The 15,685-nt window shown below is 35.4% G+C and overlaps 2 protein-coding genes across 2 annotated transcripts in view; both read right to left on the bottom strand.

The window, feature by feature from the left end:
* Positions 1-2,104: 2,104 nt before the first annotated feature.
* Positions 2,105-10,271, bottom strand: LOC148953805 (mitogen-activated protein kinase kinase kinase 4-like). Its single transcript, XM_089085909.1, has 3 exons — positions 9,165-10,271; positions 4,124-4,246; positions 2,105-2,190 (listed from the first exon to the last, which is right to left on the bottom strand). The coding sequence occupies exons 1-3, from the start codon at positions 10,153-10,155 to the stop codon at positions 2,105-2,107; spliced, it is 1,200 nt and encodes a 399-aa protein (XP_088942035.1). The 5' UTR covers positions 10,156-10,271.
* A 1,777-nt stretch (positions 10,272-12,048) lies between these two features.
* LOC148953804 (uncharacterized) overlaps positions 12,049-15,685 on the bottom strand; it is a 149,306-nt gene continuing 145,669 nt past the window's right edge. Inside the window, exon 8 of the mRNA XM_089085906.1 lies at positions 12,049-12,057. Within this exon, the coding sequence (XP_088942032.1) occupies positions 12,049-12,057 (9 nt within the window). The remainder of the gene's footprint in view (positions 12,058-15,685) is intronic.

Raw genomic sequence — 15,685 nt, 5'->3', positions numbered from 1 at the left:
GTGAAAAATAGTTGAAAGGTCAGATAAGAAAAAGTCAGGTGTCAACTTAAACCCCCAGGGTCCAGGGGTAGCCGTTGTAAGTTATGCGCTGGGGGCATATATGGTTCTTATGGAAGGGATGCTCGCATAAACTTTTGACAGGGCTCATCTGATTAGAAACTGAAAGTTCCAGTTCACTTTTTAAGAGTCAAAAGAGATCAGAAGGCAACTAGCCCCTTTTCCCGAATACATCCGATAAAAATTTTGAGATAGCCATTTTGTTAAAAATAGTTCAAATGTCAGATAACAGAAACTCAGATGTCGACACAATCCCCCCCCCACGTGGGGGCAGGCGTCGTAAGTTATACCCTTTGGGCATATATGGTTCTCAAGGAAGGGATGCTCGTAAGAGCTTTAGAGAGGGCTCATTTGATTGAAAATTGAAAGTTCAAGACCCCTTTTTAAAAGCCAAAAGAGATCCAAAGGCAACTAGCCCCCCCCCAAAACCCCTTTTTCCCCAAAAGTATCCAATAAAAATTTTGAGATATACATTTTGTTAAAAATAGTTCAAAGATCATATAACAAAAAATTCTTTGTCAATACAATTCCCCCAGGGCCCGGGGGCAAACGTTGCAAGTTATGCCCTTGGGGCATATATGGTTCTTATGGAAGGATTACTCGTAAAAACTTCAGCTCATTTGATTGGAAATTGAAAGCTTTAGTTCAGTTTTTAACAGTAAAAAACGATCCGAGGACAATTAGCCCCCCAAGCCCATTTTCCCCCAAATGCATCCGATGAAAATTTTTTAGATGTCAATTTTGTTAAAAATAGTTCAAAGATCAGATAATAGAAATTCAGATGTCGACACAATTCCCAAGCGCCCGGGGACAGGCGTTGTAATTTATGTCCTGGAGGCATATATGGTTCTTATGGAAGGAATGCTCGTGAAAACTTCAAAGAGGGCTCATTTGATTTGAAATTGAAATATCTAATTCACTTTTTAAGAGTCAAAAGAGATCCGAGGGCAACTAGACCCCCTCACGCCCTTTTCTTCTAAACACATCCGATAAAAATTTTGAGACAGCCATTTTGTTAAAAATAGTTCAAAGATCATATAGCAAAAGCTCCTTTGTCAATACAGTCCCCCAGAGGCCGGGGGTAGGCGTTGTAAATTAGCCATGGATGCATTTATGTTCTTATGGAAGGGGTACTCGTATAAACTTCAGAGAAGGCTCATTTGATTGGAAATTGAAAGTTCTAGTTCACTTTTTCAGATTCAAACGAGATCAGAGGGAAACTAGCCCCCCCCCACTTCAAGCGCTTTTTCCTCAAACACATCCGATACAAATTACGAGATAGCCATTTTTTTTTTATTGTTCAAAGATCAGATAACAAAAAATCCGGTGTCAACGCAGCCCTCCAGGGCCCGGGGGAGAGGCGTTGTAAGTTATGTCCTGGGGGCATAACTTGAACAAGTTCACTTTTTCAGAGACAAAAGAGATCCAAGGTCAACTAGCCCTCCACGCCCTTTTTTCCCCAAGAGCAACCCATAAAAATTTTGAGACAGCCATTTTGTTAAAAATAGTTAAAAGATCATATAACAAATAATCCTTTGTCAATACAATCCCCCAGGGGCCGGGGGCAGGCGTTGTAAGTTATTTCCAGGGGGCATATATGGTTCTTATGGAAGGAATGCTCGTAAAAACTTCAGAGGGCTCTTTGATTGGAAATTGAGAGTTTTAGTTAAGTTTTTAAGAATCAAAAGAAATCCGAGGGCAACTAGCCCCCCCCCCCCAACGCCCCATTTCCCCCAATGCATCGGATATAAATTTTGAGACAGCCATTTTGTTAAAAATAGTTCAAATATCATATAACAAATAATCCTTTGTTAATACAATCCCCCAGGGGCCGGGGGTAGGCGTTGTAAGTTATTCCCAGGGGGCATATATGGTTCTTATGGAAGGGATGTTCGTATAATCTTTGGAGAGGGCTCATTTAATTGGAAACGGAAAGTTCTAATTCACATTTAAAGAGTCAAAAGAGATTTGAGGGCAACTAGTCCCACCCCATAGCCCTTTTTTCTCCAAACCCATCCAATACAAATTTTAAGATAGCCATTTTTTTTTAAATAGTTCCAACATCAGATAACAAGAACTCTGGAGATCGAAACAGCCCTCCAGAGCCCAGAGGCAAGTGTTTTAAGTTATGCCCTGGAGGTGTATAAGGTTTTATGTAAGGGGTGGTCATATAAACTTCGAAGGTGGTTCATTTGATTGGACATTGAAAGTTTTAGTTACCTTTTTATGAGTCAAAAGGTAACGGAGGGCATCTATTCCTCCCTAACACAAACACCCTCTTTTCCCCAAATGCATCAAATGAAAATTATGAGATAGTCAGCTCGTTTGAAAAAGTCCAACGATAAGATTACATAAACATTGTTGCAAACATACAACCCCCCCCCCTCCCAGAGCCACGTGAAGTGTTGTAACTTATGTCGCGGGGGCATTTAAACTTTTTATGGAAGTGTTGGTCGTATAAACTTTGGAGGAGACTTAATTGATTAGAAATTGAAAGTTCTAATTCACCTTTTAAGAGTCGAAAGTGATCCGATGGCGACTAGCCCTCTTCCCTCCCTCTGAAATTTTTAATGATGAAGTAGGTTTTAGGCTTTTACAGTGAAAGAAAGAGGCAAAACCCCAACTCTTCTTTGTAGTAATTTTTGTTCGTTTCAAGATGGATTTGCATATTCAATTTAAGTTTCACGCGTTTAAAGATTTATTTACTCATTTATATTAGTTACTATTGTTTTTTTGTTTGCTATGATTGTTCATTTAACAGCATTTATCGGGCAAAGTTTGAAAATAAGGAACGTATTTGAAAAATCAGCAGAAATGAGTAAAAGTAAATACATTATCATGGAGCTCTAGAAAGTGCAACTTTTCTTATTGCTTTAGCAAAAGACAAACACAGCCTTTAATTGGCAGTAAACTGGGTAAAAACAATCAGTGGTCGAATGATTAAAATTATGTAAGAATATAACCCCAAAATCTTGTTACCAAACCGGAATAAAAAAAAAATGTATATATCTTTGAAAAGATAAAAATCTGAGCTACGCATTAATATGTTTATTATTCAAAATTAAACACTCTAAACTATTAATTAATGGACTTGCTTTCAAAAATACGTTTTTGGAAATACCAATTATCATATTTTGTCACATTTCAACTTTTTTCAAATAGAATTAGGATTCTCACTTTTTTCTGATTCCGAAAATACCAGTTTATACTTTTTTATGCAATGCGCAAATATTAAATTCAATTTTTTGCTGCAAACACCAAAAAATTGAGATTGCTGTACATTGCATAAACAAAAAAAAACTGTGTGCGGGTGTTTCTTAAAAAAATTCTTTCCTAAATGATTATTTGTAAGTTTCTCCAATAGCTGAAAATTCTTACAAAAGCATTATCAAATTTACAAAATTGGTTTCCGCTTATTTTATTTCATGGTTCGGCGTGGCAACAAGGGCGAAACTTTACTCATGACAAAAAAACTTGTAACAACCAAAAAAAAAATTCTGAAAATACCCGATTTTTTACCCAGGGGGTAAAAAAGGGTACTAAGACGTGTCCAGAGGGGTTTCATTTTGATTTGCTTATTAATTTAACAATTCGCGTTGGCCATCTACACTACCTCTTTTGCCCATAACAATTCATCAATTAGTTTATTAATATTAAAAAAGTATGAAGAAATGGAATACAATTATTCGAGAATAAATGACCTTAAACCACAATCCCCCTAAAGCCTCTATGGCTGGGAAATGCACAAGGAAACGAAAGAAAAAAGAATAAATAGTTCCTGCTGATGTTCCAGTCACAACATAGTTCACCGTAGAGAACCATAGCCATAAATAAAACAAGGGTGAGAGATAATAAAGAAATAAGAGTACTTAACTACAACCAGAAAACACAAAACAACCATTATCTGCTCTATCCCTAGTCACAAGGTTCGCGGCAGAACTGCAGGTTAGGGAGCTCTTTTTTGTCCCTTGTTTAATGCTATCCCTAGTCCTGACACTTCACTGTGCCTAGTTGGGTGGCAGTTGGAAAGAAACTTAAAAAAACAAAACAAATAGAACTTGCCTACCTTGTGTTCCTATAAAGCCATGCAGCTCACCAGCAACGGTAGTATGAGATTTAATTTTGGTAGCACAACCATAATCACCAAGTTTAAGACAATTACCCCCTTCAGCCAAAAATATGTTCGCACCTGAAACATTTCAAAATTAATAAGCTTATGCGGTATTGTCTGCTTTTTTCTGAAGAAAATCGCTATCGATTGCAATTGCAAATTGAGATTTCACATTGTGACTTAAGAAGTTAAACGAAAAAGCTTAGGTATTAAGATTATTTATGACTGATGAGGTGGGATTAATCCACGAATGTCACCAAGTTTATAACCATATTCTTAGTCAATTACCCCTTTGTTGATTGAACCATAATCACCAAGTTTAACCCAATTACCCCTCCAGTCAAAAATATGTTCAAACCTGCAATTTTTCAAAGTTAATAAGTGAAAACACAAAACAAGCCCAAAAAAGTATTATATAAATAGCTAAAAATATCCCACTTATTTCCTGCGAGACTGATAGTAATTTCACGTTGTGACTTAAGAAGTTAAATTAAAAAGCTTAGGTAATAAGATTATTTATGACTGATGAGGTGGGAATATCCACCAATAAGGAAAGATTTAAAGTACATAAGTTCCATAACGTACATTATTACGCAGGAAACTTTAAAGATCATAAAAAAAGGTCTAATTAAAAGTGATTTTAGATTAAAAAAATAAACACTGGTTATTCCCATTTAAATCATTTCATATTTTTGCTTTTTCACTTTTTTGAATTTTTTTTTTTTGTTGTTGTTTTTTTCATTTCTTTGTCAAACAGTTCGTGGTAACGAACTGTAAGTAAGGAGCGACCCGGCTCAATGGTAACCGAAACTCTAAAAAACGGAATTTTGATACCAATAGATACATCAAAAGAATCAGATTGTAATTCTTATTTCAAATATATAAGTTTCATCAAGTTTAATTTTACCTATCAAAAGTTAAGTGCCTGAGAAAATTTGGCTGATTTTCGAAAAAAGGGGGAAAGACCCCCTAAAAGTTATAGAACCTCAATGAAAATCACACAATCATATTCAGCGTATCAGAGAACCCTACTGTAGAGGTTTCAAGCTTCTATCTACAAAAATATGGAATTTTCCATTTTTTGACAGAAGGAAGATCACGAATTCGTGTTCATTTGTTTTTTTTGTTTTTTTTCCCAGGGGTGATCGTATCGATCCAGTGGTCCTAGAATATCGTGGCAGGGCTCATTGGAACGGAAATTAAAAGTTCTAGTGCCCTTTTTAAGTGACCAAAAAAAATGGAGGGCAACTAGGCCCCTCCCAGGCTCATTTTTTTCCCAAAGTCACCCGATCAAAATTTTGAGATAGCAATTTTGTTCAGCATGGTCGAAAATATTATAACTATGTCTTTTAGGATGACTTAATCCCTCAAATCCCCCAGGGGGAGGGCTGAAAGTTATGAACTTTACCCAATGTTAACATATAGTATTGGTTATTGGGAAGTATACAGACGTTTTCAGGGGGAATTTTTTCTGTTAGTGGAGGATGGGGATGGGTCGGGGGTTATATGGGAGGATTTTTTCATGAGGGAAGTTTTCATGGGGGAAGGGATTTTGCTATGAAGGGGGCACCGGATTTCCCATCATTATTTAAAAAAAAAATCAGAAATTAAATATAAAAAAACAAGTTTTTCAACTGAAAGTAAGGAGCAACATCAAAACTTAAAACGAAAAAAAAATAATAGCTATATGATTGGGTTCACCTTCTAGTCAATGCCTCTTTAAGCCAAAGATTTTTTAGAACTTTCATAAGAACTATTTATTCTAATTAACGGCCTTTGTGATTAACGGAGCATTTTTAAAAAATTGGAACAAAATTCGAAATTTAGCTTAAAGAGCAAGGTGTTGACTAGGGGGCAAACCCCCTAATATACGTATTAAAAATATATGAATATAGAAGTTTGTTACGTAAGTTAACTCGTAAGTTATGTATATTTATTACTAATTAAAACGATCGTAAATAAAATTCAACAAGTTTCGAGAAAGCCATTTAACCAAATAAAGTAAAATTAATATGCAAATTTCGTTTTAATTATTCATGCATGGTGAGCCAAAGTCAAAACCTGCATTAATTAAAAAACGTTCACAAATAAAATAAAAAAAAGTTTTTTTTTAACTGAAAGTAAGGAACGACGTTAAAACTTAACACGAACAGAAATTATTCCGTATATGAAAGGGGCTGTCCCCTCCTCAATGCCTCGCTCTTTACGCTAAAGTTTGACTTTCTCAAAACTCAATTTTTTTTAAACAATAAAATTTTGTTTTAATTGCAAATTTTTTTAATTAACCTTAACAAAATTCACACCATCAGATTCAGCTTATCAACGAACATTATTAAAGAAGCTTAAAACTCCTATCTGCAAAAATGTGGAATTTTGCATTTGAATTAACTTTAACGAAAATTACACCATCACATTCAGCTTATCAGAGAACCCTATTAAAGAAGTTTCACGCTCCTATCTGCAAAAAGGTGGAAATTTGCATTTTTTGCTCGAAGAAAGATCACGATGCGTGCCCTCCAAAAAATGGAGGGCAACTAGGCCCCCTCCCGCGCTCATTTTTTCTCAAAGTCACCCAATTAAAATTTTGAGATAGCTATTTTGTTCAGCGTAGTCGAAAATCTAATAAATATGTATTTTAGGATGACTTAATCCCCCACAGTTCCCAGGGGAAGGGCTGCAAGATATGAACTTTGCCCATTGCTTATATATTATTGTATTGGTTATTGGGAAGTATACAGACATTTTCAGGAAGGATTTTTTTCTGGTGGGGGGGGGGCTGGAGGAGGGGGTTACTCGGAAGAATCTTTCCGTGGAGAGTGTTTCTTTGGGGTAAGGGACATTTCTATGAAGGGTGCGCCGGATTTCCAAGCATTATTTAAAAAACGATCAGAAATCAAATTAAAAAAATAAGTTTTTTCAACTGAAAGTAAGAAGCAGCATTGGAACTTAAAACGAATAGAAATTATTACGTATATGAGGGGGTCCTCCCCCACGTCAATACATCGCTCTTTACGCTACAGTTTTTTTTAGTACTTTCAAAAAAGCTATCTATTCTAATTAAACGGCCTTTGTGATTCAGGGTGTTTGTGAATTAAATTTTTTTTAAACTTTTAACGTAAAGAGCGTGGTATTGACTAAGGGGAGAACCCCATCATATACATAATAACATATACGTAATAAAAAAAAAAAAAGAAAAAAAAAAAAAAAGCGATGCGGCTCAATAGTAATCTAAACTTTTAAAAACGGAATTTTGATGTCAATAAATGTATCAAAAGAATGGGCTTATAATGCTGATTTTAAATATATAAATTTTATTAAGTTTAGTATTACTCATCAAAGGCTACGAGCCTGACAAAATTTACCTGAATTTTTAAAGAGGGAGGAAATATCCCCTACAAGTGAAAGAATTTTAATGAGAATCACACCGTCAGATTCAACGTATCAGAAAACCGTATTACATAGGTTTCAAGCTCATATCTACAAAAATCTGCAACTATATCTGCAACGTATTTTTTGCCAGAAGAAAAATATACGAATATAGAAGTTCGTTTCGTAAGTTATTTTGTAAATTACGTCAGCACCAAATTTAGAGACATCCATTTAGCAAAAGAAGAGTAAAATTTTTATGCAAATTTTGTTTACTTATTCAATGACGGTGAGCCAAAATAAAAGCTGCATTAACTAAAAAACGATCAGAAATTAAATAAAAAAATACAAGTTTTTTAAACTGAAAGTAAGGAGCGACATTAAAACTTAAAACGAACAGAAATTATTCCGTATATGAAAAGGGCTGTCCCCTCTTCAACGCCTTGCTCTTTACACTAAAGTTTGACTCTTTCTCACTACTCTATTTTTTAAAATAATAAAAAACTTTAGCGTAAAGAGCAAGGCGTTGAGGTGGGGACAGCCCCTTTCATATACGGAATACTTTCTGTTCGATTTAAGTTTTAATGTCGCTCCTTACTTTCAGTTTAAAAAACTTGTTTTTTTTTATTTAATGCAATCAAAGAACGAATTAAATCAATACATTATTTAAGTGTCTGTTTATTTTTGGTATATAATGAAACATAACTTAAATAATAACTCCAAGAATACACAATTTCAGTAGTAAATAATTTGAAGACACCATTGAAGGAGATATCTGAAGAACAGTCATTCCATAGTCTGGATTAAAGGAAAATTGTTTTTACTTAACAGGGATGTATATAAAAATACTCAGAGTTAATGCTTTTTGGGGAACTAAAACTTAAAACATCAATGAATTCCAGATAGCGTATAGTCAAAGTGTACTATACGGATATGTACTTAAATGAAATACTCAAAACATACAAAAGTAAAGGAAGCATTTTTTAATTAAATGGTGATTTTTTCAATGCGTAAAAAACAATAACATTAAAAAAGAGCAATGTATATTATTTCTATAGCATTTATGAGTAAGCCCAGCTGCAAAACTATCTCCCTCCTTCCTCCACTGGGCAGTCACATATATTTAGAATATGTATTCTGAAACATATCTATTTTTTGATTGTGCGAAAAAACTGGCATCAAAAAGAGTTAAAAGCATTCTAAAGAAAGCAGTGCTTAAGTAATGTGATATCAGAAGCAATTTCAGGGTTAAAAAAAAAAAATACATTCAAGTAAATCTTAGCTTAAGTCAGGAGTGGGTAATTACCGTCTATAGGCTGCATGCAAGCTCAAAAGACTTTTGTTGTGGCTAGTCCTGGCATAGGATGTTGTTTCTTGTTTCTTTACATTAAGATTCGTTTGATGTCAAAAAATGTTTAAACATGATTGTAAACATTTTTTTATCCCTTTTGTAAAATATGTTAGGAGGATAAGGATTAAGATGATTTACGGCCATGGAGCTCATGTACAGTTATACCTCGTTTATTTATTATAAATAACAGGAGGAGCCAGAGAAAGGTACCAAGGAGAATAAAAGAGAGGGAATAAGGAAGAAAAACTGGAATTAAGGCGGGAAAACAATCCAACTTACTCTTAATATCCCTATGAGCAATACTGTGCTTATGTAGCTCACAAACAGCTTCTAATAGTTGTCTTGAGTATCTTCTAATCAACTCTTCAGGTAAGGGGTCCTTCATTTCTTCAATCAGTGACTCCAATGTCCCTTCTGCACAATATTCCATAAAAATAAGCATTTCGTCCTTGTGAATCTCAACGCCATAGTGGCGGACGAGATTTCTGTGTCTAATACCTTCAAATATACGCAGCTCATCGGCAAGCTTTCTCAGAGCTCTGTTGTCTCCTTGTGAGATCGGTATCTCTTTCGTAGCATACACCTCCCCAGTTTTTGTGTTAATCGCTACAAACACTTTACAAAACCTCCCTTGGGCTATTTTGATACCCTTCTGCCACGGGAAGTTTACTGTTTTAGATTTGATTTGAACTTTGAATATTGGACAAACATCTTTCACTCTGCCAATAATTCCGTTACTCTGAAGGAAAGAATCCCGCTCTTCATCCACTTGACTTACTGACTTGGCAACGTGCTTTTGCCAATTAGAGACGACTTTGGCACTGGGACGGGTCGGAGATTGTATTGAGCTTGACATAGACTTTTCATCATCAAAGTATGACACACTCGAATGTGTAGAACCAAAAGATGAAGTGGTAGGATTTGACATCATGTCAGACTGGTCATCAGAAACGCACTGAGATCCCTTTGAGGAAAACCATGATCTTCTGTGAAGTGATGGTAATCCTGAAGATACAAAACCCTCATCATCTAATTTTCCAATTACATGAGCAAGACACTCACTAATATTCTTTTTAAATTCTTCGAATTCAGAATCACTTAAATGACGGGTATGCTTGGGATCGCAAGCAACAATTAAAAAGTTCAAACCATGATGAGCCCACTTAGGACGTACGCCTCTTCCTCTTTCACATCGATCAATGGCATGCCTCATCCATTTTTTGGCAAGTTCAGTTATTCTCTCGGCAACACTGGATCTGAATCTACCCATGTTCAACGTTTGCAGATCTCTATAGAACTAAAAAATAGTAAAACTTAGTCAAGACACTTAACAATAAAAGAGTAAGATTGGGGAGATTAAAAAAGATTAACTCAAAAACATAAAAAGTATTCAAATAAAATAGGGCATTTTATTGGACAAGATCCATAGCCTAACCGTAATTTCAGGAACACGAAAAGTAAACCGAATAAATATATTGGTCTTTTATATTGAAATTGTCAATACCCAACACTGAATCTACATACCCGATAAACCACGAAAGAAAATTTATCTCCATAAAACGTACAATCTGCTGTTTGGACATTTTGCGCAGAAATTCTCTTCACTCAAATGCTAAATTCTCTTCAAATCAAACTCCTAGACATAGTCCCAGTAAACTGTCAGAGCTAGCCTTAGCTAGCCTAAGCATCTGAGCTTAAGAGATAGTCTAGCAGTTCTGATTGGGCTGAATAATCAAGACATTGATGGATTTAAAAGTATGGTAGAGGCAGCAGAATTTAAAAACAATATGATGGAACACTGATTAAATAGGGAATATCCCGCTTGACTCCCTCAGTTCGTTCAGACTTCGGTCTAGACGCGACTGTGTGGCGTGATTGGAACTCGATTCCTGCTAAGATCTAACAGTCCCAAAGACATATTTCTTTAGGAAACTGATGAAAAGTTTTCTACTCAGGGTAAATGTTAAAAAAGATTTAATTATATGTAACAAGATATTTATTTGTCCGGTGTTGTCTAGTTAGCGCTGGTTCCGCGATGGAATAGACAAAATTTCAATTTGGTTTTGATTGTCAGGTGATGGGAAGATCGCTGGATTCGTGGGACTGTCGGTGAGTTTATTTGTGAGTGAACTGTCGGTGAGTGGATTGTATGTGAAATATAAAAAATTGTACGAAAAAATGCAATGATTCTGAAATTTAAGAGGGCCCTGTTACAATCTTGCCTACTCCTAAGTTATAAAGCCATTTCTGAAATAGTAATTAATTTAAAATAAAAACTATTTCCAGAAAAGAAGTTTTTCAAAGAAAAGTATTAAACTTAAAGCGAACACAAATTACTGTCAATTAATAGATGAAACCCAAAACTAACAGAAATTATAATGAATAATTACATCAAATACAAAGATAACAATACTGACGTAGATTAAATAAATGAAATCTTACACAAACAAAATTCAAAATGAAATAAAGCTTAAAAAACAGAAATTACCACAAAAAGTAGTAGGGCTACCAGCACCTTCTAAAGGCCATATCATTAATTACGCTTTACTAAAAACGATATGTATTTCGGGCTATGTGTACTCTTATTTTCCATAGCATTAGCGATAACAGGTCAAACAAAAATATCACAAGGCTAATCACACTTTAAAAATGAGAGTGGTGGCCCCTTCCTTTCAAACCCTATAAATAGGCTGCGTGTCATCAACATTTTACTGAATACGACATTTAATCTAAACAATGTGGTTTTTATTTGTCAAGAATCAGCAGAAAAAAACGAGAAAATCACTGTAATAAAAGCAGTTTACTGGAAATAACTAATTAAAGTAGAATGATTGTTTAATATATGTTTATATTAATCCTAGAAAGTTTCAGTAATTTTCATTGTTCAAGACAAATGTTTAAAATAGACTTTTGTTCAGTTCCCAGAAGGTTCCAACTTGATACCCGCGTCATTTCCGAGATGTTCCAAGTTCCAGATGTGTTTTTTTAATAACCTGGTACCACTTAATACCTTCTGATAACCTCGTCACTTATGCGTGAATAGATTATAATTGACATAGGGAGTTATAGCGTAAAAATATTTAGGTAGATTAGAATCATAGCATTTTTGCGCTGATCTTTCAAAAGAAATGTTAAGTCCCACCGACCCTCCCCTTTCTCTCTTTTACTCTACCTGAAATTTTCAAATCCATCACTAAACTGTTAACTACATATTAAGGTATGAAATTTTTATAAACTGGTTGCATTTGATCTAGTCCTACCATTCCCCCAAGTCATGATTCAGCTTCCAATTAGCCTCCCCGACCCCAACGCTCCCAGGAATTCTCAACTTGACACTTCAAGCCGTCCCTAAAATATTGCAAATCTGCGATTTTGACAACTTGGGCAACAATTAGTGCTTTTTTTATTTACCTTGCTACTGAATTTCGCAAAAATTATAAGTTGCATTAAGGTTTATGGTAGAAAACCGTTTTAAAAACAAAAACATTTAATGTATAAGAAACAAAAATTCTTTCATCCTTTCTCCTTCTCCCCAGAACAAATTCGAAGACCCCTTGTCCCACTCCCCCTTCCTTTTCAAATAACTGAAAAAAATGTGCATTGTCAGTTTAATATATATATGCTGATATATATATTCCTTATAATCTTAATTAATTTTTTAATTTCTTAAAGTTATAATAGTGAAAACATTTAAAAGAAATTTCTCAGTAAAGTACATGTTATATCCTGGCTTTTAGAAAGCATAGGGTTTAGAACCCTACTCAGATCAATTTCTTCTCGTTTTGAGTTTGACTTAGTTTAATTTCTGTTTGTTTGGGTTTCATTTATTTATTAATACTGATTTGTGGTAGTTGTATGCTTGGTAGATTATTTGATTCTATTTTTGTTAATTTTTGGTTTAATGGAGTTCTTTACTTCTTATTTCTGAAAAACTTGTTTCATGCAAGATTTATTTTTTAATAGTATCTCTTCGTTATATACTAACCCAGCCTTTTTCGTGGGAAAAAACTGAGCCTCTTCTGAAATCAAACAAGCAGCCCTTCCGTTAGGGTATTAGATACCTCCTGGGCATAACTTACAACCCTTATTATAATTTCCAGCTCCTAATCTCTGGGGTTTGTTTCAACCCCAAAAGCCTTGTTATATGATATTTAGACTATTTTGAATAGAATGGCTATCTCAAAATTTCTATTAGATGCATTTTGGGACAATATGACGTGTGCGTAAGGGGGAAAGGGTAGCTGCCCGCTGATCACTTTGACTCTTAAAAAGAGCACTAGAGCGTCTGATTACCAATCCAATGAGAACCCTTTGCAGTTTATATGACCATACTTTCTATAAAAAACCTTATATGTCCCCAGGGCACAACTTACAACCCTTGCCCTGAGGGCTGGGGAGATTTGTTATCCTCAGAGACATAGTTTCCAGACCTTACTAATAGGCTTAAGAAAATGATTATATCAACATTTTCATTGGAAGAGTTTGGGGAAATGATAGGCGTGCAAGGAGACATTTGCCCTCTGATCACTTCCGACAAATAAAAAAGGTACTTTCTTCTCAATTTCCAACCGAATGAGCCCTTTTTGAAGCTTCTACAACAAAATTTTCTATAAAAAACGGGCTATGGAGGAAGGGGTTGTCATCCTCAGATATAATTCAACTTCTAGACCTTTCAACTACGTTGAACAAAATGGTCATATCAAAATGTTGATCGGAAATGTTTGGGCAAATGAAGAGCGTGAGGGGGGGGGGCCTCTCCCTTTTATTACTTTCGACTATTAAAAATGGCAATAGCCCTCTGAATTTCCAATCGAAAGAGCCCCTTTTGAAGTTTTTACGAAAACACTTTCTATATAACATTATATGCAATCAGGGCATAACTTACAACCTTAGCCCTGAGGGCTGTGGGGGGTTGTCATACTCAAAAACATAATTTCCAGACCCTTCGACTACATTCAACAAAATTGTTATATCAAAATGTTGATAGGAAGTGTTTTGGGAAGTGATGGGTATAGGAGGGGGGGGGGCATTCGCCCTCCGATCGCTTTTGACTATTCATAAGGGCACTAGCCCTTTCTAATCCCAATTGGATGAGCCGTTTTTAAAGTTTCTTCGAAAAACCTGGAAAAGACCCGATTTCCAGAATTTTCAACTACGTTGAACAAAATGGCTATCTCAAAATTTTGATTGGATGTGTTTGGGGAAAGAATGGGCGTGAGAGGGGGATTAGTTGCCCTACAATTAGTTTTAAGTAGCGTATTAAAAAGGACACTAGCCCTTTCAATTTCCAATTGAATGAGCCTTTTTTGAAGTTTATACGACAACATTTTCTACAAAACATCTTATATGCCCCCAGGGTATAAATTACAACCATGGTCTTGAAAGCTGTAGGGGGGGGGAGTTTCATCCTCACAAACCTAATTTCCAGAACTTTCATCTATGTTGAACGAAATGGCTAACTCAACATTTTGATTGGATGTGTTTGGGGAAATGGTGGGCATGAGAGGGGGGTTAGTTGCCCTCATATCAATTTCGAATATTCAAAAATACACTAGCCCTTTCAATTTCGAATCGAAGGAGCCCTTTTTGAAGTCTCTACGAAAACACTTTCTATAAAAACCTTACATGCCCCAGGGCATAACTTACAACCCTTGCCCTGATGGGTTTGGAAGATTTGTCATCCTCAAAAACCTAATTTCCAGAACTTTCATCTGAGTTGAACAAAATGGTTATCTCAAAATTTTGATTGAATGTATTTGGGGAAAAGATGGGCCCGAGAGGAGGGTTATCAGCCCTCCAGTCACTTTCGACTATTAAAAAGGGCACTAGCCCTTTGAGTTTTCAATCGAATGAGCCCTTTTTGAGGTTTTTATGACAAAGCTTTCTATAAGAACCTTATGTGTATAACTTATAATCCTTGCCATGAGGGCTGTGGAGGGAGTGTCCTCCTCATAAACATAATTTTTATCTGGAAATCAACTATGCTGAACAAAATGGCTATCTCAAAATTTTGATTGGATGTGTTTGGGGAATTAGTGGGGGTGGAAGGGGTGTTAGTTGCTTTCCAATCACTTTCAACTATTAAAAAGGGCACTAGCCATTCCAATTTCCAATCGAATGATCCCTTTTCGAAGTTTCTACGACAACTCCTTCGATACGAAGTGCCCTGGCCAAAACCAGAAAATAAATAAAACATTGTGCCAACATTGTTTTTTATTTAGGCGGCGCTTTTGCGCTGCCTATAATTTTATTTATTAGACTTTTTTTCAGGAAGACACGACCTGTTCATATGACCACAAAGTTAATCCGTGCAAACGAAATAGTTTATCTGCAGTTTATAGATGCCTTTGATATTACAACGAATTTGAATAAATTACCTTAATTGGCTAATGGTAGTGTTTTCTTCCTTTTTGTTTTGCATTTATACTCTTAAAGTGAATTATTGTAGGATATCCGACCCTTTCAATAGATCCAAGGCTAGTATATAATTGGTAAGTGTATGTAAAGCCCCAGCAAATCACTATTCTTACATAATCACGTTATGTCATACAAGGGTACCTGAAGCGATTATTTCCACATTATATACAATAAAGTCATTAAAAAGGGGACTTCAGTTCATTATAAGAGCTACATTTTTTTAGGCCTGCTGTCCAAAGAGCTTGGTTAACTTATTAGAGGGAACACTGGCGTTAATATTGACAAAAAAATATTCACCGGCGCCAACTAGCGTCTGGCGTTTCTTGGCATGTTTTAAGAGCAGTAATAAGACAAAATTTGTGTAATTGGTGTAATTCACAAAG

Source organism: Artemia sp. Qi Xiang Cuo, chromosome 3, assembly GCF_049724085.1.
Source record: "Artemia sp. Qi Xiang Cuo chromosome 3, ASM4972408v1, whole genome shotgun sequence".
NCBI classification, from domain to species: Eukaryota; Metazoa; Arthropoda; class Branchiopoda; order Anostraca; family Artemiidae; genus Artemia; species Artemia sp. Qi Xiang Cuo.
Note: the sequence above shows the minus strand (reverse complement) of the source record. Positions and strands in the feature narration are given on the sequence as shown.